At 42.8% G+C, this 24,943-nt stretch overlaps 1 protein-coding gene across 3 annotated transcripts; it reads left to right on the top strand.

Moving 5' to 3' along the window:
- The first annotated feature begins 4,574 nt into the window (after positions 1 to 4,574).
- Positions 4,575 to 22,231, top strand: LOC130385228 (oxysterol-binding protein-related protein 2-like). 3 transcript variants are annotated; one of them, XM_056593635.1, is made up of 15 exons: positions 4,585 to 4,678; positions 8,429 to 8,500; positions 10,732 to 11,080; positions 14,183 to 14,309; positions 15,912 to 15,987; positions 16,772 to 16,906; positions 17,105 to 17,202; positions 17,479 to 17,661; positions 18,193 to 18,300; positions 19,203 to 19,292; positions 19,773 to 19,893; positions 20,255 to 20,377; positions 20,727 to 20,850; positions 21,508 to 21,598; positions 22,104 to 22,231. In XM_056593635.1, the coding sequence occupies exons 3-15, from the start codon at positions 11,044 to 11,046 to the stop codon at positions 22,204 to 22,206; spliced, it is 1,416 nt and encodes a 471-aa protein (XP_056449610.1). In that variant the 5' UTR covers positions 4,585 to 4,678; positions 8,429 to 8,500; positions 10,732 to 11,043; the 3' UTR covers positions 22,207 to 22,231. The 3 variants fall into 3 exon arrangements, with proteins under 3 accessions (XP_056449611.1, XP_056449610.1, XP_056449612.1); XM_056593637.1 differs by having other exon boundaries at positions 4,607 to 4,678; positions 8,432 to 8,500; XM_056593636.1 differs by lacking the exon at positions 8,429 to 8,500 and having other exon boundaries at positions 4,575 to 4,678.
- The last annotated feature ends 2,712 nt before the right edge of the window (positions 22,232 to 24,943 follow it).

The raw sequence follows: 24,943 nt of genomic DNA on the forward strand, positions 1-24,943 counted from the left end.
CCCTCTCTCCTTCTCTGTGGCTCTCTCTCTCTCTCTGTCTCTCTCTCTCTCTCTGTCTCTCTCTCTCTCTCTGTCTCTCTCTCTCTCTCTCTCTCTCTCTCTCTCTCTCTCTCTCTCTCTCTCTCTCTCTCTCTCTCTCTCTCTCTCCCCCCCCCCTCTCTCCCTATCTCTCTCTCCCTCTCTCTCTCTCTCTCTCTCTCTCTCCGCCCAGATAGCGGGATTCTGTCCGGGTAATGACAAATGGCCGTCAGGGTGTGAAGGCAGCCTCCTCCTCCTCCGCAGCTCTGTGTCGCCTCCCTCGTCGCAAGAAAGCCATCAGGATTAGACATTAGAAACCCAAGAAGAGACATGGATGATGACCGAAGTTTATTAGAGAAGGGTTATGCAATGAAGTAAATATTTATGAAATCAGTATCCATTCGTGTAGCCCTGTCTGTGTGCGTGTGTGTGTGTGTGTGTGTGTGTGTGTGTGCGTGTGCGTGTGTGCGTGCGCGTGTGTGTGTGTGATGTCTGTACTGACTCAGGATTTTAATGGGGGTCTGATTCTGTAAGACCCATCTTTTTTCGCTGAAGTCAGGGCAATGAGTTTCATAATATTCTTCCCAGCACTAAGCTGATGGACAGAGGCTTAGTTGCCTCAGTGATATTTTCATCCATTTCGGTCCAGCTAATTTCTCAGCCATCACGGATAGTAAAGAAGGCTGTAATTCTTATTTATAGAAATCAGCGTCTTCTGTTGATAACCCTACTTGGATTATGAACAGAAAGAAAAATAATCCAGCAGGAACCTCAAATAGAATACCAGCATACAAACATCTTAGAAATTAAGGATTTACATCTACATGATGATGTAAATGCTTGGACATGTCCACAATTGAACAGAATATTTAAATGTGGAATAAACAGTGCTACAACATCCCATAAAATATTAGATCGTATAGCCATGGCTGCACACATGTTATCTTTGATGTTTTGTGTGAAGCCTTCAAAAATCAAGCGAATCCAATATTGATGTTTAATATTACTCATCTTCTGAATAATTGAGTATTATATGGTGAATTAAATTATATTATTATGAAGTCGTACGAGGCGAGATATGGCCTATATACGAGGCCTTTTTTTTTATAAACGTGGTGATGAATTATGCCATCCAATCAGGGATGAATACTCATGTGGTCAGACCACAAACACACACACACACACACACACACACACACACACACACACACACACACACACACACACACACACACACACACACACACACACTCACAAACACAAAAACACACAACAGCATACACTCACACACACATGCACACACACGCACACACACAAACACACGTGCATGCATGCACAGTCCCACACACACTAACATGCCAACACACACATACACACAGGTGCGCACACACACATACACACTACGGCTGCAGCAGTCTACACTGTAGTGTCTAAAAGGGGGCGGCGTCATGTCCCTGTGCTGAATACTTAAGCAGAGGGAGATCTATGAGGTGACTTGGAGCCCACTCCCCCACAGGGGCCCTCCCATGACTATCGACATCACTCACTGGCTCTATCCCTTGCAACCTGTTTCATGATATAGCACAGCATTTGGATTGATGTACTTCCAGATACTATAATTTTGAAGGATCTATTATGATTATGCATTTTTTTCCCTCATTGCCTTAATCCTTAACAAATTACCAAGAATTTGAAGTCGTGATACATGATGATGTGGTGCATGTATGCACAGAGTTAACTGAGGTTACATATGTATAGAGGTTCTGGATCTAATGTCACTCACATCAGTGAAGCACTTAGGTGAGTGCCTGTGTGCATGCATGTGTGTGATACAACCCTTTTGACTTTAATTTCGTATTTTCTAATGATCTCTGAGCTCCCATTTGTTCTCTATCAGTCCACCTTTATTGGTGCTTGGTCCCTCTTTGTCCAGCTGTCTGTCACACAGACCACACAGGCCCAGTATCTGTTGGATGGACCACACACTGAAGTCAGACCTATACTCTTCCACAAACGATTAGCTTGCTGTTCCAAAATGGGAGACTTTGTTGTTCCATCTGTTTTGGTCATTTGGACACAATGACTTGCCTGTGGGAAATGAGGTAGGCAGATAAACAGCCAGCCAACCAGCCAGGCAGACAAACAGCCGCTATGTCATGGACCTGGAAATCATTCGATGATTTTCTCTTAATAAAGCTTTTAATGGGGACCATTGTATCATTCATTTTTGCTTGACTGAGAATGTACGATTTATTCATTATTAGTATAATAATAATGGAATGACAATTGATCCTATGATAAAAAATCATGGTACTAATAATGGCCTGATTGCCACCTAATGAGCACACTACCCAGTGAAACAGAGAGTTCAGTTGTTCAGACCTTCTGTATCCTGACTTACCCTGGAGCCTGGTCACAGCAGAGTCTGGCCACAGTCATATTTGGGGGAAGCATCCTAGGAGTTCATCATATGTTTACACTTATTACAATCAAATGTGCTTTCCGTTGAGGGAACGCAGGCTATTATTGTTTTATGGTATTATCAGCAGATTAATGTTTATAAGACACTTAGACAAGGTTGTATAATGTGCTTCAGTCAAACAACAAAAAGCTAACAACTGATTTAAAGCAGAACAGTCAGCATCAATATGTCTTATACATTATGATTATGATTATTATTATTATTATTATTATTATTATTATTATTATTATTATTATCATATATGGTTTAATACTCCAGATCCTGTGTGCACGCCAGGCTTCCAGGCTTGTCCCAGCGGGACATGTAGAGTGTATGAACCGCTGAAGAGGAGGCAACCATGCCAGCAGTTCAGGCAGAAAATGGCCATCAACAAGAAGAAAGCACATTTCACTAATGATCTGTAGGGAAACAGAGGAATGTACTGCTGAGCTCGCTCGCTAGTTGTCCTCAGTCTGGTAATTGGAGGGCATTCCTGGGTGTGTTGTTAATATACTATTTTGCAGTCTATTTTGTGTTCATGATATTCATGTTGCCAACATTTTTTCTATGTTGAGCTGTGCAGTTTTTAAAATCAGTTTTAGTTAGTGGCCTTTTAAGATACAATCGAGATCCAAGTGCAGGTTTCCTTCACACTTATTATTGCAAAACGTTGCAAATATATGGTCTTGTACCTCCGGATTCTGTTCTGCAGAGTTTTCATGGAATTCTACCCCCACCTAGCGGTCAATAAGGTAATATAAGCGAAAATAATTCGCAGCGAAAGAGGACCAACTACTTTATGACTGAAAGCTAATTTTGTATGACTACTTGAGGGAAAACCAGATGTTCTTTAAGGGTGCCATTTTGCCTGCCAGTTTCACCGCGGATAATCAAACATTCAGTTTTTTTTCTGTGCCATTATTCAATTTCACCCTCGTTTTTCGATTTATATTCACTCCCGCTCTGTCTGTCTGTCTGTCTGTCTGTCTGTCTGTCTGTCTGTCTGTCTGTCTGTCTGTCTGTCTGTCTGTCTGTCTGTCTGTCTGTCTCGATCTCCCCCCTCTCTCTCTCTCTCTCTCTCTCTCTCTCTCTCTCTTTCTCCCTCTCTCTCTCTCTCTCTCTCTCTCTCTCTCTCTCTCTCTCTCTCTCTCTCTCTCTCTCTCTCTCTCTCTCTCTCTCTCTCTCTCTCTCGCTCACGCTCACGCCCACGCTCACACTCACCACACACAGACACACCACATTACCATTCAACACCAGATACGGAATGCAGTCTAAATTAAACCCTAATATTATTGTGCGTGTGTGTGTGTGTGTGTGTGTGTGTGTGTGTGTGTGTGTGTGTGTGTGTGTGTGTGTGTGTGTGTGTGTGTGTGTGTGTGTGTGTGTGTGTGTGTGTGTGTGTGTGCGTGTGTGTGTATTTCCTCTATTCTAGAAGTTGTTACACTCACCTCTTGGTTTTCTTGTGTGGTAATTGCAGACTTGACAAAAACAGGAGAATCAGTCCATGATTTAATAGGGAAAACTGTTGAAAGGCTAGTCTGTGAACAAGACGAATCTGCGAGATCATGTTCCATTGCTCTTCCATATGCATATCAATTGCATTTGCGAATTGGTCTGGCAATGACAGGCTATAATGGCATCTTACAAATGACAGTGTTTTATTAGGGTTAACAATTTCAACATCGCCATTTAATATGTCAACATTAAGCAATCTGCACGTTCTTATGAACAAGATCCCCTTGTTTATTTATTTCGTTTTCATTAGAAGGTCGTGAAGACCACTCTCCATCAGATAACTGGCCTAGTAGAGATATAATGATGACGGTCGACTCTTGGAATGTACAACAACTGGGGTGTGGTGGTAAGTTTGTTGGTTGTCTTTTCAAGAGTTAGGAAGTAGTTGGTTTGGTAAGTTATTATCAATGCATTTCGGATATCAGACTACTGTAATAATTCTGATCGAGCTGCTCTGATTTTATAATAATTTTCGTTTACCTGGCAAACGTTCCAATAGCCCGCCTACGTGCATCTGGTTGGTCAATGACCCGAGCTCACTAACAGGTGATTGGCTGTCGTACTTTTGGTACGGCCTCCCTTCCAGCGACTTCCGCTGCTGTTTCTATCCACACAGTTGTACATCAATATTTGGTCTTCTCTTATCTCTGTCGCTCGTCGTAACATTTTATTGGCGCCTCAAAGGTAAGGCCGTCTAATTTTTAAGCAATTTAAGCGGTTTATACTAGCTAGCTTCGAATATGATTTTGTTTATTTGTGTCCCAAATTATCTCTTTGTAGAAGAGAAGCTCGCTAACTAGCCTGACACCTTTCATCCCGATCTGAACGTGACAGAAAAGCTCCCCATTTGCTATACTTCTACTAGACTGCCTCGACTGAGGTTTGGGACCTTTGTTATTCATGTAGACAACTAGTTGCTGGGTGATTTGATCCAACGAGAGTTTCAGGGTAGTCGTCGTTTTATGTAGTCTTTCTTGCTCAACCAGATTTGAATTTTTAGAGCATTGGTAAAACATGTAGTGTTAAACTTGACGCTTATATTTCCCTCAGCACTGGCGGTATGTTCTCGTCGCCGCTGTCGAGTTTTGTTATGAAGTTAAAGTTATTTCGTAACACTGCACACTTAAGTCCTAAGGCCATTCCTCTGTGTTAGTGATTACTTAAACTTGGCCGTTTACTTCAACTCTGTTCTCTTAAAGTTCAAGTGGGATGCATCGCAGTATCACTTGAATCTAAATATTGGTCAAACAATACATAGATGCAACTATTTGTATGTGTGGATGTTAGTACAACTAGTTAGTTGTACATGTAAATGTACAACTAACCAACTGAATAAAAATATGTGATGTTTATAAAACATTTGCTACGGGTGAGACATGTTGGTCAGCATTCATTATGACTCATAAAAACGGCATTAGCCAATTGTGAAGCAGATAAATAAGAAACTAAGAAACTTAAGCTTGATCCAAAACATAAGTTACGTTTACATTTAATAGGAAATCGCGTAAAACGAATGAATAAACTCACTAACCCCACTCCTCCCACTCGGTTGCCAGTCGAGCGACATACCCCCAGACATGCCTTTGCAGTCAAGTGCTTGCACCTCTTCTCATTCATTTTTCATTTTCCTCAGGGATCTAATTTATGGTTATTTTCCCAAATTCACATACACTGAATAACTAGTTTAGTAGTCTACTCAATAAACTCCAGCACTACGGGAACACTGCTGACGCCACAGAAGAAGTGTTGAGGTATTTTTGCAATAGCAGATTTTGAGAAAATGAAGACTGGAGCAAAACAATTTTTAGATAACAGTTATCTTGGGGGTGAAAGATTAAGCTTTCAAAGATAATCTTCAGCATTCTAAAGCCTGACTGCATGCTATATACATACAAGGATTTCAGATGCATAATATGTGTAGGGAAATGAGCTAACAAGGAACAACGGCTATTTTGGGTCATGTTGTCTTAAAGACCTGCTTTTATTCATTTAAACAGCCTTTAAGGCTTTTCCGAAGGACCTATTGGGTAATACATCGACAGCTGAGCTGCTGTCTCTATCCAACGACCTCTTTGGTGAAGCCTGAAACATTTGGCCATGATACTGTTTGAGCATTTGCCTGAAACACTGTTTATAATAAGAACGTTTTAGTCTCTCTATCCCATTGCTGCTTACTTGGTAACCACAGCAGATCCAAACGAGGCACAACAAGGCGAGGTTGATGTTAGGCTTCATTTTAGGATAGATGCATGCTAAAAGTGAACAATCTTGCCAGCCAGTTTACTGTTTTCGAATTAGATATCTGGGTACCACACAATATCCAAAATACATGAAGTCTGTGCTGCTTGCACAGTGAACATGAACGATTCTCTGCAGGAAATCTAACCATATGCCTGAAACAATATATTTGCATTTGTGTGTCATCGTGTACATGTCCCACCAGTGTAGGTAATGTGAGCACACTGGGGTAATGACAATAGTGCATTATTTTGAAGTGGAGGCAGGGTGTCCACCTGGAGACTGGGCACCTGTTGTCACTTTGTTCTGTGGCTTCTTCTTTACATAGGGCCCTATAATTGCCCCCTCTCAGTTGGTTGCCATGGCAGCAGTCTCCTCTGAAAGAGAAGCATGGATGTGGACTACCATGGGGCTGGCTACCTCCCAATGGGCTTCTGCTGGCTATAGCTGTCACAGTCTGGTTAGCATCTAGCGTTCAATACCTTTTTATTTATTCTTTCAGTTGGCACATATTCGGGAGGCTGCTGATGATCGAGGGTGTGTGATAGTTTCGTGTTTGTGTGTGGGTGTGTGAGTGACATGGGCCATCCTAGCTTGTTTCAATTATTGCAGGAACGTTGCTGACTCATGTTACTACAGTACTATGTTGTGTGGGTGTGTGTGTGTGTGTGTGTGTCTGTCAGCCCGCATGTGCACACCCTTATTATCTAGGTAACCATTCCATTCACATTGCAACAGCTAGACCTTTATTGTGGGCGGTGATATGCCCTGTACTCGCCTACTTTCAGCAGGATAATGGCATTATAATAATTGTGTGTGTGTGTGTGTGTGTGTGTGTGTGTGTGTGTGTGTGTGTGTGTGTGTGTGTGTGTGTGTGTGTGTGTGTGTGTGTGTGTGTGTGTGTGTGTGTGTGTGTGTGTGTGTGTGTGTGTGTGTCACTAATATAGTCCAAAACGCTTTTTAAGTGACATGGCAAATGATGGCACACTAACCTGACTCTGCCAGATGGATTGATTCGCATATGCTCAGCATATCCATCTGGGAACCTTCCGTTGGAGAACTTTTGGGAAGGGGCGAAAATACTGGTTAGCTGATTGGATAAACCATCTGTCTATCCCCACCTATGTTGATGATAGACGGGCCAAATCAACTAATCAGATCAACGGAAGCCGCCGTGTTGTTGTTTTTTTTAAGACTGATCAGTCGCTTCTCGTTGCGTCACACCTAAACCCGCCTCAAAACAAACGCTGATTGGCCGGTCATTTAGCGTTCAGCTCCAAATTTTCTCCATCGCAGGTTACCCAGACTTATCTGCGAGTAAATACAATGGAGCTTGCGAGATTAGGATGGTCTCACGAGGCTCATTGCACACGCATTACTGTGTTTCCCCCGGAAAATGTCTTAGTCAAGGTGGTCAGGGGGGGGGGGATGGAAATATGTTATCCCTACGAGAGTTTTATACTTAATGCATAATTATAAAATAAATATATATATATATATATATATATATATAAAAATATATCTTTTTTTTCTAACATTTTATACGTTGGTAGTCAAGGCGGGGCCCTATTGTTGTTAAGGCGGCCGCCTTAACCATACAGTGCTGGGGGAAACGCTGCATTACATTTTAAATAGCCGATAAAAATGTTTTGATCACTAGGTGTGTGAGAAAACAATTGATAAAGATTTTACAGGCAGAGGAGTTTCATTAATCCGAAGTGCATCTGTAATGAACATTTGAAAGAAAGTGTGTCACTGGGTACTGTAGCAGCCTCTCATTCACTAGACATCGTTGGTCTTTCCGTTGTTAATAAGCCGCTGTGTCCCACCGGCTTCTAGATGTTGTTCTCAGCCCTCTCAGGACTGCACCGCCGGGGTCGCTAGGCATGTAGTTATCCTCATTAGCAAGCATATGAGTGCATGATCAACTGGGGAACGCTTTGCCTCAGGTCTAACCGTTTTAGTGATTTAGTGTTGGGTTACGTCTTCGCCGGCCGGTTGTTGATCTGTTGAACAGCAGCAGGCAGTAACCTGTGGCTGGGCGCAGGTCCCACCGGGACCTTAGGCTTTGGAGATCTGGACCGATTAGTCTGTGGCCATAGTTGTACGTTACTTGTGCACGCGGGAACACAACTTCATCATTCATATTGGATTACCGCGCAGATAATGATAACAAATTGCCTATTTATGTTTCAGTAGGAGCCTGCCAGTAGCAGAGTATGAGGCTATTGGGTGTCTAGTCTACTTATCTATGGAGCTGTGTGTATGGTAGGTACCATGTTTGTCACGGTTATGTAATAGCCTCTTTTAGCCTGAGGACCAACTGATTATTCTGGGCGATATTGGCTCCCTTGGTGTGCGAAGGTGGTATGCTTTCTGATTCACCTTGGACTACACTGCCTGCAATGAGTGAAATAATACGACAGCCTATTAGAGAGCTATGGACAATATTTCTGTAAATATGTGAAATATAATTGGTTATTAACTGGGATACTAACTGTACTGTACCATGTTAGATTAGCATCTGCCTGCTTGTTAAGTACACCTAATTGTCATTCTCTGTTCTACTTTTTGTACTTCTAATGTTGGTACCAAATATTTGAACTAAAACATCACCATCATTGCTATTTTCAAGGTATTCTGTCAAAAGATGGAATTTATTTTTGCCTTTGTGATACAAACAGTAGCTGGTCTAAAAATAGATCAAGTAGCAAAATAATCCATGCACATTAAAATAAAGAGAAATCCAGAAGACAAATTTCTTCCATATTTGGGCCACACATTTTTTGTTGTAGTACTTTTAGAAATTATCCTGTAACGACAAGGGCAAATTTAGATCAATGCTCACCAAGGCCTCTTGTGCAACTACTCTAGTAGCTAGTCACCTGCTAGCCAGCTAGCATAGTTTACACGGCACAGCTAACCATTTATAATACGTAGGCTACATAGGCTTATGAAGGTGGTCAATCGTGTTCAATCAAAATAATGCAGCAAACTGGAATTTATTAAAAAAGTATATTGTCACGCGGACAGAAAAAGCTTCTTAATGTATTCGAGAGTTAAATAAAATGCATAAGAATACACAGAGCAGGTCACATTGAGTGTCATTAATATTTGAAGGCAGCTATGTTTTCATTCTCTGCTTCACAAATTGTACTTTGTAAAGGGTCTCATCGGTCAGACATATAGCTTTATAGGACTACATTTTATGCAATTTGTGTATGAAATACCTTATTAAAAACCTTTTTGAATATACTTCCTACTAAATGCCATTTGCCTACTTTCTTCAAAAGTCAGGCGTTCATTCTACCAAGAAGACTACTAGATAGATACGATTATATTTTTGTGTCTGATAGTTTAACAGCTCACCAATAAAGCAGCAGAATGTTAAACATTGTAACGGTTCAAACCCTAATGTTTGAGCCGGCTATAATCGGTGTAATGAGATATGCAAAAGTAAAATTGACCTGTTGGTCAAATAACTTCCTGTTGACTTTCGGCCACATCCTTAATGAGAGTTGATCATTAATTTAAAATTTTAAGAAGTGCATAGTTTTCTAATGCCTCAGCCAGTGACTACAACTTATGCTATGTTTGAGTTAACCCTACCCATGCCTGCAGCAACGACTACTATGCACACTATATTATTTGAATGATGGCAATGAAAATGGATATTCCAGTTTATATATTGACATTCCTTAGAAACAAATGTCGTCCCCCCCCCCCCCCCTCACCTGAAGGGCTACACATAATCAACCTAATCAACACTATGCTTACTGATTCCAACCGCTCTCGAGGTCATTGGAGGTCAGTTGGATGAGGCTAAATGAACAATCATCTACAAATGACAGCGATGCCAACCATCTACTTCCACAACGGACAATGTGCGAGCCTTGACTGCTTTGATATGCTTTATATCGTTCCTGTATATAACATACTCACACTTGTTACTTATTGATGACACGGAACTCTGAGTGCGTATTGTTCTCTGGGATCACTGGGAACATAAATAGCGGTCTCCATTTCTATGTCTACAAAACAGCAACTTTATAAGCCGAGGCTGTGCATTGACTGTAGGTTTGTAAATCTTTCGGTGTCTCTGTATCCGATTCAATCCAGATTCCTGTTTCAAAAGGAGTCCCGATTCACATCAATTCTATACGTACGGGATCTTCTACTGAGATCTACTGAGCCTAGAACACTGTGCTCAAAAAGACACTGGCAGTGGGCCAAACGATGGCATGATTGCTGGGTGCATAAGATTACGTCGTTTTTCTATTTGAAAAACTGAGATAAAAGGGAAAAATATAAGCAGATGTGCAAAAAATTTACATTTTCTATTACCTACCATTTAAGGCTCTAGCTTTTTAATATCTCCTTCATGCAATTCCCCCAAAGACTTAAAAACAAAAAGCAGTGACTTTGATCAATTGTCGCTGATGTTCACACCCCTTTACTAAATCTAACACTCTGATGTTATTTTGCATGTTTGCCTACAGGTGACCCAACCAAAAGGAGCTTTAGGTACATCCAGTATCCAGCCTCTAATGAAACAGAAGTATCCGTCCGGCCGGCCCTTTTGTTTCCAGCTCAAACCCCCTCTCTCATCCAGCCCTGTTGGTCCCGGCACAACGTTCAACATTGGGACGTTTTATTGATGCTGCGGTCGGAAAGTTATACTGTTGCCGTGGTGACCTTCCCGAGAACTTAACCGTTCCCCGCCCAGGACCCGGGTCATCAAGGGGTCCAGAGGAACATGTTCTAGAAGCTCCCGGTCTGTCCTCTACAGTTCTGGGCTTTGATCGTGGAAGATGAGCAATGATGATGAGTTCTATGATGCCGTAACAGGTGGGTGCTTGGACTTTTTCCATCCAGTGGCGGGTTCTGTGGTTCTATCATAGGACGGCTGGGGTTCAAACCCCTTTGGCCTCTTTCTAGTCGATACAGAACTGTGTTGTCTGTGTCAGGATCCAAAATCATTTATTGACATTATTTCTGTTTCTGAGTGTAGTATAGTTGACCACGGCATGTATAGGGTACTCCTGGAATGCCTTAGAACAGTAGTAGCAGGTGTCCTGGGTTACCTAACTGATGAACAAGACTTTCCATCATAGAGGCACAACAAAACCAGCTAGTGAAACCTAACCTGCATGGTCGGATGATGATTAATGTCAATAATTCAGAGGTGTATTGTCTTGCCCCAACAATCCCAAACGTGTGTGTGTGTGTGTGTGTGTGTGTGTGTGTGTGTGTGTGTGTGTGTGTGTGTGTGTGTGTGTGTGTGTGTGTGTGTGTGTGTGTGTGTGTGTGTGTGTGTGTGTGTGTGTGGGATTACGATGAAATGTCAAATGAATACCCCATCTGTATAGATGAATTCATTAATGTAAGTTCATGTGCATAACACGATCTGCTTGTTTGTAGGCTTATGTAAAAGGGACGTCATGCGCTTATTATGCTCATCTGAAATAGTAGCAGACAGTATGCCCTCCTTTATTATTAATTGGAAGGTTCAATTAGTTATTTATTAGGAGATGATATTCTAGGTTTTCAAGTAAAGTGGAAATGGATATGGCTCTCGATATGGTTTACTCTTCCATCCAACAATCATTTCAAATAGGTATGGAAACAGCCCATTAAAGCATAATATGATTTTAAATGGTGAAACTGCACATTTGATTTTGATTTTCAGCAGCAAGTTAGGTCATATTTCAGTATTTATAAGAACATTATAATCAAAATCTTTTTTCATCTAAATTTTTACATAATTGTTTCCTGCAATCAATGTGCAATTCCCCTTTCTCCTCTTGCATAAAAATGCATAAAATCCTTTGAATAGACTCCAAACTACACAACATTTGCATCAACTCTCAAAATCCTAGTCCTGGTCCTTCTGGGATTCTAGAACACAATAATAACAAATACAAAAAACAACAGCAGCATATTCTCGTTCTACCTCTGTGCCTTTGACCACGACGTCGAAGTGAATGGCTCCACGTCAGCCTAGATAAGGTATGCGACAGGAATGCAGCTTTTCAGGTAGAGCGGTCTCAACCTGCTGTTTTGTCTCTTATGCAGCATGCGCAGTTGCTATGCCGTGAAGGTCACGGCTCGCTAAACATTGTTCCTCAATGCTTCTCCGTCGAGATTTAGCACCAAGGCGATAAACGATTATTTGAGTTGGCATGGTTTCCCCACCCAACTAATCAACATGGCCCCTGTGTGCATAAGGTTGCTCTTTCTATCATGTCCAAATACATTGAAATGTAAATCTTGGCCTAATGTTTGTACATGGCCTAGTAAGTGGGTTATATCTAGTGGGTAGCCTGTTGTTTAGTAGGCTACAATACGCCTGCAGCAGCATTACAATTATGGCTGTTTGCATATTCTTCTGCGCCATTACTGATATAGTACTTCAAGATAAAACGCATACCACAAATTTATTCATTCATTTGATGTATTCCTGCCTGTTGAAGGTAGAATTATATTAAATTCATGTGATTTATTTATTGTTACATAATTAAAATGCTAATTTATTGGAGTGTTACTGATGAATATGTGAATACGTCCAAATGCTTGGGTCAATTGAGATGAAGGCCTCTGTGCACAAAACAAACCAGCTGTCTTATGAAGTCTTTCTTACATATGGGCAGGCTAATGTATTGGCTTGGGTGTTTGATTCTCTGACTGTCCACGGCTGCTTGAGATGGGTTCAATTAAAACAGGGATCCCATTGCATTGTATAGTACTTATATACAGTAGGGGTGTGAAAAATAATCGATTCTTCGATGTATCGTGCTTCTCTCTAGAACGATTCCGTCTGTATTGTCCAATCTGATTTGTCTTGACACGATTGCGATTCAGCCTACGCATAGCATGCACGCAAACTCACAGCCAGACACAAGAACTCCTGCTAATTCAAGAGCAGCTTTTTCTTTAATGACATAGAAAAGAAAGATTAGAAAGAAAGGAAAACTGAAACCAATTTTTTTAACTTCCATATTGTGTTCTAAGGCAAGCTGCATTGATTATTGCATTGTTCATAGAAATTCATATTTATGTCTTGAATGATAGTCATAAAGTAGGAAGTGATTAGCAAACTCTGAGTAGCAAACTCGGTTGTATACATATATTCACGCATGGAAATGTACATAAAAAAAATCGTTGCTCCGATAATCGTTAGAATCGAATCGTTGAACTCATAATCCGAATCGAATCGTGAGGTGCCAAGAGATTCCCACCCCTAATATACAGTAAGTAGAGTTGAATCTTGAATCCCAGCCAAGCGATACTTGGTTAGATCGGCTGGTGTGTGCACAGTCTACCTGTAATCCACCTTGAACGAGATCAACAATTGTGGTGTGTGATACTGGTGAGCATTACAATACAGTATACACCTGTCATTCGTTCATCACAAGGCTTTACAGAAGTGTCAGCGTTTCAGCGTTACAAAAAAACAATCAATCTGTTCATTCACCATGACATGGTTCCAGCCTTTGGCCGACCTCAACTTCCCATCGCTTACATAACTTCAACAGGCCAAAAACTGTGTGTGTGTGTGTGTGTGCGCGCTGCTTCCTTGTGTATCTGTTATAGTTTTGGTTGTCATCTTTGCATTGCATTATTTTTCACATACTACTGACAAGTTATTTCATGCGTTTTGTATTCACGTCAACGTAAATAAGTGTGTTTGTGTGTGCGCTGCATCCAATCGCAGACAGTCGATTGTGTAAAAAGCTTGATATTCTATCCATTGCATAATAGAGTCAGCCTCCAATAGAAATGTAAAGCGTGAAGAGAACGTAACCAGGCTTATCTCGTGTTGTCACCGCCCCTTGAACTCCTGCAGACAAATCAATGACACGGCCGTGGGTATGGAACTCACAACCTCTTCTGCTCCCCTCTCCTCCCCTCCCCCTCTCCTCCCCTCCCCCCCCCCCCCCGGGCTGCCAGGCCTGGACTCAGACGAGTCCTCTGAGAGCATGTCGGAAGCCAGCTTCAAGGAGGCCACGGCGATGGACTACGGCAGCCAGACCAAGAATGGCTCCATCAGGAGGGAGAACGGCACTAAGAAGCACCGGTACAGACAGACCCCTTCCCCCACCCCCTTCCCTCCGTCAGCCTGGCTCTGTGTGTGAGGCTCTGTTTGTGTGCACACAAGCCCGATGGCTGATCTAACGTCATACATTAAAATTAGTTTATGGTAACGTAGCGTCTTACATTAACATGAGTTTAAGGAGGACTCTACTTTAATCATTCAAGTTTTGGTGCCACTGTTGACTTGACGTGCCTGGTCGTTTGACTGTCATGTTGTGTGACTAATGACTGGCTTTCTATTCAAACAGTAGACATTGATTTAGGTAGGGCTAGGTTTGTTGGGAGGGGTAGCTTGGATTTGACCACTCCTAACCCTGGCATTGTAAAGGCCTTGCTCTTTCGATTTAAGCTGAACAAGGAATATAGACTAAACTATCCATTGTGCTGATGGAGATTTCCTTTCTCCTTGGGTCACTAGTAAGCTACTTGACTCTGGCCTTGTGGTGTATAAACACCATGCCCCTTTTGTTTTTTTTTATCCATTCAAGCTGCAGCTGCGGTTTCACACAAGGCAGGACGTCTGATTGTGTTAAAGTGTTGGCATTCAATTCCTAAGCTTTAAGGGATAATACTGGCTGTAGTCCTGTAGAACAAGAAATCAAGTATTTGTCAAGGCAATCATTTTTGTTGAAAAAATGAAGTCTGAAGTTGATTGATAGATCAGCTGTTGAAAACCTATATCAGCCGATACTAATCAGTGGCCCGCCCTGATCAGGCAAACTTTATAATTGACACACCAGACCTCCCATATTCTATCGGCTACCTCACTTCCTCTCTCTTAATTTCCTCTACTGACCCATCTGACCGTGCTTTGTATCTTTTATGAGGCAGTTCATTTACCTTTCCTCTACCCTTTCTCCAGCTTCTCTTGGATTGTGTGATGCCAAGCAAAACCAGATCTTCATGATTTGACTAGGGACAAGCTGTTCTGATTTTACTGACGCACAGTGCATATCACAGTGATACCGAGGCACTATCAGTAGAGCCCAGATCTCCATAAAAGTGTTACATAACAAATTAAATGGTTATGTGACAGAACGCTAAATATGTGTTATTTATATTTTTGTATAGTATTGTATTGTGGCTGTAATGAATTGAAAGACTGTGTAAAATGTGTCGTCCTTTACCTATCCATAATCATATACATATATGTATATAATATCCATAATCACATACATATATGTATATGATTATATGGTTTATATTCTTGGCATGATGATGACATTCCATTACATCCATTCCCCCGTCTCAGGTAAAGCTACCCTCTGTGCTTGGTATCTGGGTACCGTGCAGCCTGTGTATGATTTTTTAAACGATAATGGCCTAAATGTCAGATTTTAATCAAGCTGTGAAAAATGTGAAAAATGTTTGTGTTTTGTTTTCTGAAAATGCCTGTGAACACAAACTAGTTTTGCCGACCCATTTTCTCACCCCGTTCGATGTAGCAAGCAGATATTGTAAACTTTACCGCAGGTTCTCAACACACCAAAATGCTGTGCATGTACTTATAAACTATAGTACGTATCTGCTCAGGATATGGTCTGTGTAGACGTCCAATTTAACTGGTCATATATTTCATTGTCAGGACCGCGTTGCCGGCTCCCATGTTCCCCAGAAACTCGGTTAGTATCTGGGGCATTCTGAAGAAGTGTATTGGATTGGTGAGTACCACTATCTTGTTTTAACAGGCCACATTAAAAACACACTAATTGATGGCTCATAGCTGCTTATTCAACAACAGTTGGTTACTGAAAAAAACAACTGTGCATAATGTGTCTCAGCTTGAATATTTATTTTACGATGACTTACGTTTTATAGCAGAGCAGAGCAGAGCAGAGCAGAGCAGAGCGAGAGAGCGAGAGAGCGAGAGAGCGAGAGAGAGTGAGAGAGAGAGAGAGAGACCCCCCCCCTCTCCATGTATTTATCTGCAAGTGTTGCATTTTGCACACCTGTGATTGAAAGGAAAGACAGATTCCCTGAACCAATCAGGGAAGAGATGCCCTGATTGGTCAGAAATCAACGGGCCGCTTTATAATCAGAAACTGCATATAGGCAAGGAAACTCATGAGTTTGTGACATTTTACTGTATCTTTATAATTGGCTGTAGTCAAGAATGATTTCATTCTTGACTACAGCCAATTATAAAGATACAGTAAAATGTCACAAATCAAATGATTTGTAAAATGTCACACACACACACACATATACAGAAGCAAGCACAGTCAACTCTCAGCAGATATTTCACAATGGATTTCACTCAGTCACCAGTAGCTGACTGTTAACCGTGCAATTTCTTACCAATGACACTCAAACTATAGCTCTTACCTACAGCACCTTTTTTTTTATTTGATTTTTTGATTGCTGAATTCTCTTGTCTTAGTCGGGGAATCCAGACATGGTAGATTCAATGTGGGCAGAGAAGTTGATGCTTTGTTGTTGTCGTAGGAACTGTCCAAGATCACCATGCCTATCGCCTTCAACGAACCTCTCAGCTTCCTGCAGAGGATCTCAGAGTACATGGAGCACACGTACCTGCTCAACAAAGCCTGCACACTGCCCGACTCCATACAGCGCATGCAGGTACACACACACACACACACACACACACACACACACACACACACACACACACACACACACACACACACACACACACACACACACACACACACACACACACACACACACACACACACACACACACACACACACACACACACACACACACACATTCGTGTCCCGTTGCTTTTGTGAAATTGCTTGCGTCTCTCTCTGCAGGCGGTAGCTGCCTTTGCGGTGTCAGCAGTCGCCTCTCAGTGGGACAGAACAGGGAAACCCTTTAACCCTCTCCTGGGAGAGACCTACGAACTGACCAGGTACACACACACACACTCTCACTCAGTCACTGTGGTTTGTACGGTTGATTCGCAGAACAAAGACTCTGGGTCTGACGTGTAAGCATGTTGCGTGCTTACACGTGTTTGATGCTACCTATATCTCTTTGGACATAATTGATGCTTCAGTTTACAGTTCCTTTTATGATTTATAATTTTTTTAAGTTTTCAAAGCAAATCAAAACGTATCTGTTGTGATGGATGGCGCAGTATTGAAAAACTCAATGCATCCATTGTGCTCTGTGCTCTGGTCTCCAGAGAGGACCAGGGGTACCGGCTGGTGTCGGAGCAGGTGTCCCACCACCCCCCGGTCAGTGCCTTCCACGCGGAGAGCTTGGCAGGGGACTTTGTCTTTCACGGCTCCATCTACCCCAAGCTCAAGTTCTGGGGCAAGAGTGTGGAGGCGGAGCCCAAAGGAACGATAACAATGGAACTGCTCAAGTCAGTACCTCTGTGTGTCTGTCACTGTTTCCCTCTGTGTCTGTGTGTGTCCGTCTGTGTCTGTGTGTCTGTGTCTGTAACTGTGTGTCTGTTATTGTGTGTCTGTGTCTGTCTGTCACTGTGTGTCTGTTACTGTGTCCCAGTGTGTCCGTGTCTGTTACTCTGTGTGTCTGTTACTGTCTGTGTCTATTACTGTCTGTGTCTCTGTCTGTTACTGTGTGTCTGTTGCTGTCTCAGTGTCTGTCACTGTTTCCCTCTGTGTATGTTACTGTGTGTCTGTGTCTGTCTGTCCCTGTGTGTCTGTTACTGTGTGTCTGTTACTGTGTGTCTGTGTCTGTCTGTCCCTGTGTGTCTGTTACTGTGTCCCTATGTGTCCGTGTCTGTCACTCTCTGTGTCTATTACTGTCTGTGTCTCTGTCTGTTACTGTCTCAGTGTCTGTTACTGTTTCTGTCTCTGTCTGTGTGTCTGTCTCTGTGTCTGTGTCTGGTTGGTTCGAAAGGCCACTGCTCTAAGCGTCTGCCCCCCTCCAGGTTCAACGAGGCCTACACGTGGAGCAACCCCTTCTGCTGCGTTCACAACATCATTCTGGGGTCCCTCTGGATCGAACAGTACGGCACCGTGGAAATCATCAACCACAGGTACATCTGCTCGGTTCGTCTTTTACTGGGCCGGCCAATAGGGTTGCCGCGGTACACGGTATTACCGGTGTTACCGGTGTTGAGGCCAACACCGATTGCTCGGTGTTGGCCTCAACACCGGTAACACCGGTTTTAAATTTTTATTTCAGTAATAAAAAACAAATTCAGTAAAAATGAATAATATAATTATAATAAAAAGAAAAAAAAATGTGTAGATAGGCCACAGTTCTGCTCTGTGCGGAAGAGAATTGGCGCGCCGAGAATTGGCGCGCTTCCTTACAAGACCGGTAACCATAGCAACGCCGGTAAACAAACCCCGCGAAGCCTCCCCGCGCTACGGCCATCCGGAGGCGCACAGAGCTTTTGGCCGTGATATTATGATATATAAAATTTAATTATACTATTATATATAGAACGTTATAAGACGCCGAGAATTGGCGCGCTGCCAGCCGCTGTCACCGAGTGTGAGAGGAGAGTTGACGGAGAAGATGGCGGTTGACCTAGTTTCAAAGTTAATACCATTTATACCGGTGTTGACACGAGCGTACTACTCGGTGTGAAAATGTCCACACCGCGGCAACCCTACCGGCCGACTGTGTAAAGACGCGAAGATCACGCGTTTAACCACGGACTGTCACAGGTTCCCCCCGTATACAAGCACGGTACTTATACGGCCGCTGTCGCTAAGCAGCCCAAACTACAGGACCGCACTCTGACACACCCGATTCGTCGTAAAGGACAATTACACCCTGCAGTCGGCACAGCTCTTACCTCTAAACCTTTTGCTATGTTGTGTTGTCATACGAGAAAGACAACCTTCCATTCTCCAATTCATCGCCAAGGTACCTTACATGCGTCTCCCCTGTGTCTCCCCCTCCTCCCGTGTCTCTCCCTCCCTTTAGCACGGGCGACAAGTGTGTGCTGAACTTCAAGCCCTGTGGGATGTTTGGGAAGGAGCTCCATCGGGTGGAGGGCTACATCCAGGACAAGAGGTACTCCACCAGGGACTGGCTGCTCCTCCCTTGGGCTTCACCTCCCCTTTCCTCTCCTCCCCTATAGCCCGATTTTCTTCTTATCTTTTGAACTTTATGCTTCATCTTCTCTCGTGGTGTATGTGAAAGGAAACCCGGGAAAGGTAACAAATTGTTATCGGCTGCAGACGCATTCATTCACCCACAGGTTTTCATGACAATTAGATGATCTTGTCGCTGCCTTATGACGTCATCAGTGTTCGACCGGGTCTTATAGGGACGCGTGATGGGAATTATGTCAGTCACTATAATTTTTTGAAATTTTCGATTCTAAATTTCTCAATGGTGGAGAGTCTGGGGGACTGAGCAGAGATGGAGGAGGGGCCGTTTTTGGGGGCTTGCTTAAAAAAAACAAGAAAAAAAAAATATATCTCTGCAACTCAAATCTTACCCAGTGCACATTTGAACCTAACTGCAATTTTTCTGTCCGTCTGTCTCCAGTAAACGGAAGCACTGTGTGATCTACGGGAAGTGGACCGAGTGCATGTGGAGTGTGGATCCTCAAACCTTTGAGAATCACAGGAAGAACGAGAAGAAAGGAGAGAGCAGAAAGCACAGACCGGTCAGAAACATGCAGACACAGACTTGTACATGAATTTAACACAAAGCTATTTTGTCGCATTCGCATTTTCTCCGAGGCCTTCAATCAAAATGGAGAGCTAGTAGATTCTCAAAATCTCCAAGTACTGCTTGTACAAAGAAAATACCGAGACAGTGAGTCATCAGAGAGGTGGGCGCCCCCTACTGGCCCTCCAACACCTCCAGCAGCGCCACCTGCTCTCCCATCCAAGGACGGACCATGCCAGGCCCTGCTTAGCTCCCTGGGAGACCGGCAGTACAAGGCGGGCAGCAACCTGGGAATGGGGAAGGAACTAAAGAATGTGTGTGTGTGTGTGTGTGTGTGTGTGCGCGCGCGCGTGCAGGAGGAGGAGAGGAAGGAGAACGACGACTCAGACGACATGCCAGAGTCACAGGACACCGTCTCTGTCATACCAGGGAGCACCTTGCTTTGGCGCATCGCCTCCAGACCCACACACTCCACCACGGTGAATCACTCACTCATACTCACTCACTATCTGATACACTCACTCACTCACTCACTCACTCACTCACTCACTCACTCACTCACTCACTCACTCACTCACTCACTCACCTACACTCACTCACTGATACACTCCCTCACTCACGATCTGATTCACTCACTCACTCATACACTCACTCACTGATACACGAGCTCACTCACTCATACACGCGATCACTCCCTCACTCACTCACTCACTCATACGCTCACTCACTCATGCTTCCTTAATCACTCACTCATTCTCAGGTGCTGATGCTCACCGACTCCCTCCCTCCCCGGCAGTCCTCCCTAACCCTGAGTCCTTCCCTCCCCAGATGTACAACTTCACCAGCTTCGCCATGTCTCTGAACGAGATGGAGCCGGGCATGGAGGCCACGCTGCCCCCCACGGACGGCCGCCTGCGGCCGGACATCAGGGCCATGGAGAACGGCTTGATGGGTACGTTCTGTTTTAACATGGGTAACTTAGTCCTGTTTGAGCATGGGTAACTTAGTCCTGTTTGAGCATGGGTAACTTAGTCCTGTTTGAGCATGGGTAACTTAGTCCTGTTTGAGCATGGGTAACTTAGTCCTGTTTGAGCATGGGTAACTTAGTCCTGTTTGAGCATGGGTAACTTAGTCCTGTTTGAGCATGGGTAACCTTAGTCCTGTTTGAGCATGGGTAACTTAGTCCTGTTTGAGCATGGGTAACCTCAGTCCTGTTTTAACATGGGTAACCTCAGTCCTGTTTTAACATGGGTAACTTAAGTCCTGTTTTAACATGAGTCCTGTTTTAACATGGGTAACTTAAGTCCTGTTTTAACATGGGTAACCTCAGTCCTGTTTTAACATGGGTAAATTCAGCACTTTGTTTTTATGCACTTAGACAGAATCAGCACAACTCAGTGAATTTTGAGTGAGTGTTTTAGTAAGCCCAACCGGTTTGGTCCTTTTAAATAATAATAAAAAAATAAAAAATAAAAAAGAAGATTGCATCTTCTGAATGATAACCTTTGATTTGAAGATTGTCCTTTTAAATGCCTCACTGTCGCCACATCCTGCTGCCTGCCGTTTCAAGTGGCGGCCATGTTTAAACAAAGCTGTGTGTGTCCTCCAGACGAGGCCAGTCGGGAGAAGGAGCGGCTGGAGCAGAAGCAGAGGGAGTCCAGGAAGGAGAGAGCCAAGAGCCAAGAAGAATGGTCCACGAGGTACAACACACCTTCTTTCTCCTGGCTCGGGATCAGGGGGAGGGATGAGGAGGACCCGTAGGTCAGGCTGGCGCTTCTGTCCTCAGAAAACTGAACTTCGGGAGGGAGGGATCCGTAGGTCGGGATTCGTAGTTAGAGCCGTACGAGTCCCGTTACTTCATTCCATTCCATTCATATTCAAACAACAGTATTGAAATCCACTGAAAAATATAGTAATATTGAAACACCCGACTTGAGGGGTAGGCTAAGCTCAGGGGGTAGAGCGGGTTGTCTTGTAACCGGTAACTAGCTGAGTGTCGAGGTGTCCCTGAGCAAGGCACCTCATCCTAACTGCTCCCGACGTATGCGTGAACCGCTTTGGATAAAAAGCGTCTGCTGAATGCCCTAAATGTAGAATGTAAATGAGTCGGCGTTGCGTCTTCAACAATGCAGACCTTTAATTTAATGGATTATATCGTCCCAGCAGAGATCAACGTCCACTTACCTGTGTGTCGAATGCTTCCAGGTGGTTCCAGCAGGGTAACAATCCCTTCACCGGCTCCCCGGATTGGCTGTACACGGGCGGGTACTTCAACAGGAGCTACGCGACTCTGCCCAACATCTACTGAAGCTCTTCCTCCCCCCCCCCCCCCATTATCCTCCTCCTCTTCGTCAGCCGATCCCTCTCAGGATCAATGGCGGCTCTATCTCCTTGATCATTATCATCTTCATCATCGCCATGGTTTTGATCATCTGTTGCAAAGTGATAAGCCCTGCATGAAGACGGTGTGAAGTCTTTGACCAATCATCTTCCTCTGTCTGAACGGGCTGCACTGGAAGGAAAGGGAAGACTTTAGTCCTTCACCACAAGACTCCCTGGCTCCCACCTCTTTCTTCTCTGGACTGTAGCACCAGAACCATAACACTCACCAACTCCTCTTCCTTACTTGATGCCTGCAAGCCAACACAGACAATTCAATCCACACATTCCAACTCCATCACCGCTTGTGCATCACAGTGTGGTGTGGTGGGGCCATCACGATCCCTGGTGTCTCTGAACCAGCCCCCCTCATGTCATGTGACCTGTAATTTGAGAATGAGCAGCAACCTCTAGTGGTGAAGGAGGGTCAGAGAGGTGGATGCGTGCATCGAAAGCAGATATCCCATTAAATCAATCCCCAGGTAGAAATAACGAAGGCAGAATGAGAGGGATGAAAAAAAAAATGGTACTAATTAAGATATTGAATCTATTTACTTATAAGACGCTGTACACTGCAGAAAGTAGCCCCATGCTTGTGGTTTAGCAGCAAGGCATCACATGCAAACCAAATGCTTAATGAGCTGGATACTATACATACAGGTCTATATAGGTCTTCCTAAGAAAGGTTAAGTGGCCCTGAAATGCACTGATCACAAGCAGTATTCAATGTAACAGGAGATGGCTGTACCGGTCTCCATGGGAAAACTGGAGAATCTGATTTCTAAGAGACTGATAAGTAAAAAGGATATTATTTAGTGATCAAGGTTTAGGTCTGAACGCTATGGATGGCATGATGCCTGTAAAGTATGAATGGATAGTAAGAGCGGCTTTACACTGTGTGTTTCAGGTCAACTTCAGAATGTACACTCCCATTATAAACTTAAAGGCATACTTATTATAATGCAGCCACTGCTCCATAATGTTCAGGTAGCATAAGTTGATTTCATTCTCTATTTCATACAACTATTATTCTGAACGTCAACCATCAGATTACTGTTGATAGTAAATTATATTCATAATATACTATATGATATAGATATGACACATTCCTATTTTTCTACAAATCTAAATCGTATATGAAGTTTCCCCGAGGCGAAGCATCATCGCAGCCTTCATGAAGATGGCCTTTTGTAGCATGAGATGACCATTGACTTCTTCCTAGTGCACTCCTCATCAAACCCTCCCTCACACTTATCGATTCAATGCCAGGACCACACTACTGTTCATCTGTTGAGTGAATGTGTAGTTGTGTGTACGTGTGTGTCAGTAAATGGTTGGAACATTAAGAGACACTACATCCACAATCCTACTGCATACAGAAGCAAAGTGGATTTAAATCAAATCCACATCTTGCACCTTTTTGTTTTACCAGAGGCGTGTGGACTGAGACACAAGTGGCCTTGCCTTTTTGAGTGTGTTTCAAATTTAGCATACTTTGTTCATTTCTTTGACTTGCCTTGGGTTTATGTCAAACAACAATAATCATATTTCCCATTGTATGACTTTATTTCCAGTATATATTGTTTTGGACTTTTTTTTTCAGGTCTTTAACATGATCAAATGTTCAGATTTACTGATAACAGACAGAATGTAACGACCTCTCCAAACTTTGCCGCCGCCCCTTCTCCTAAGAACTGAGACTAGCAAGTGTTACAAGGCACTGGTCCATTTTCTAAAGCCTAATTCCTTTTTAACGAAATTGGCATGAGAAGTATTTGCTCGCTTTGCGGTTCAAAGATAACTGAACAGATGATACAAATAAATATTATTACTAGTATTACTTCTTCAGTCCGTTGTTGCATACCCTGCAGTCTAATAACTCAAAGTCCTATTGTGACTGGTCTTTCTAGCCCTGGTAATTGCTCCTTTCCAAAAACATGTTACTATATTATTAATAATACTATAATCCCATTTAACACCCACTACATGGTTTGATGTTTCTTCTGCGGCCATTTTTCTCTAAACTGTATTTCAAAGATGAGTTAAATTTTGGAGTTTCATGACTTGATGTTATACATGTATTGCAGAGAGGTAAACACAAAATGGCATTCTGTGCAATTGATTTTTATATAGTATTTAAACAGTTTTTGGTGAAAGCGAAATGAAATAACTTTGTTTTAAGGTGGGGGAAGTTAAGGGGTAACCTTGGATGGTAAATAGATTAATTAATAATATATGGGGGAAAATGTCGTAATAAAATGCTAATTTCAGTTTTGATATACAGCTGTGTGTTTGTTGTTTTTTCAGTTTTCTATATGGGATATGACTAGTTAACAGTGAATTTATAATAAGTATTTGAAGATACTAGTCAGAAAGTATTTGTACTTCATGCACCTTTCAATTTTTCTATATTTTTAAGCAACCATATTTATGCAAAGATATATATATGATATACAATCATATTATAGCATGGAAGTATCCTGCATCTCTGCATTGAAAGATATGTTTCAGTAAGGCCAAATTTGTATAGACTATCGCTTCAAATGATGGAAGTAGACATTTTACCATAGATGGAACATATTTCACTTGAGGGAGGGAAACTGAAGATTTGTTAATCTAAATAAAATAAAAGGATTCCTACAAATGCGGGAAGTGGAAGTTCAGAA

Source organism: Gadus chalcogrammus, chromosome 7 (genome assembly GCF_026213295.1).
Source record: "Gadus chalcogrammus isolate NIFS_2021 chromosome 7, NIFS_Gcha_1.0, whole genome shotgun sequence".
NCBI classification, from domain to species: Eukaryota; Metazoa; Chordata; class Actinopteri; order Gadiformes; family Gadidae; genus Gadus; species Gadus chalcogrammus.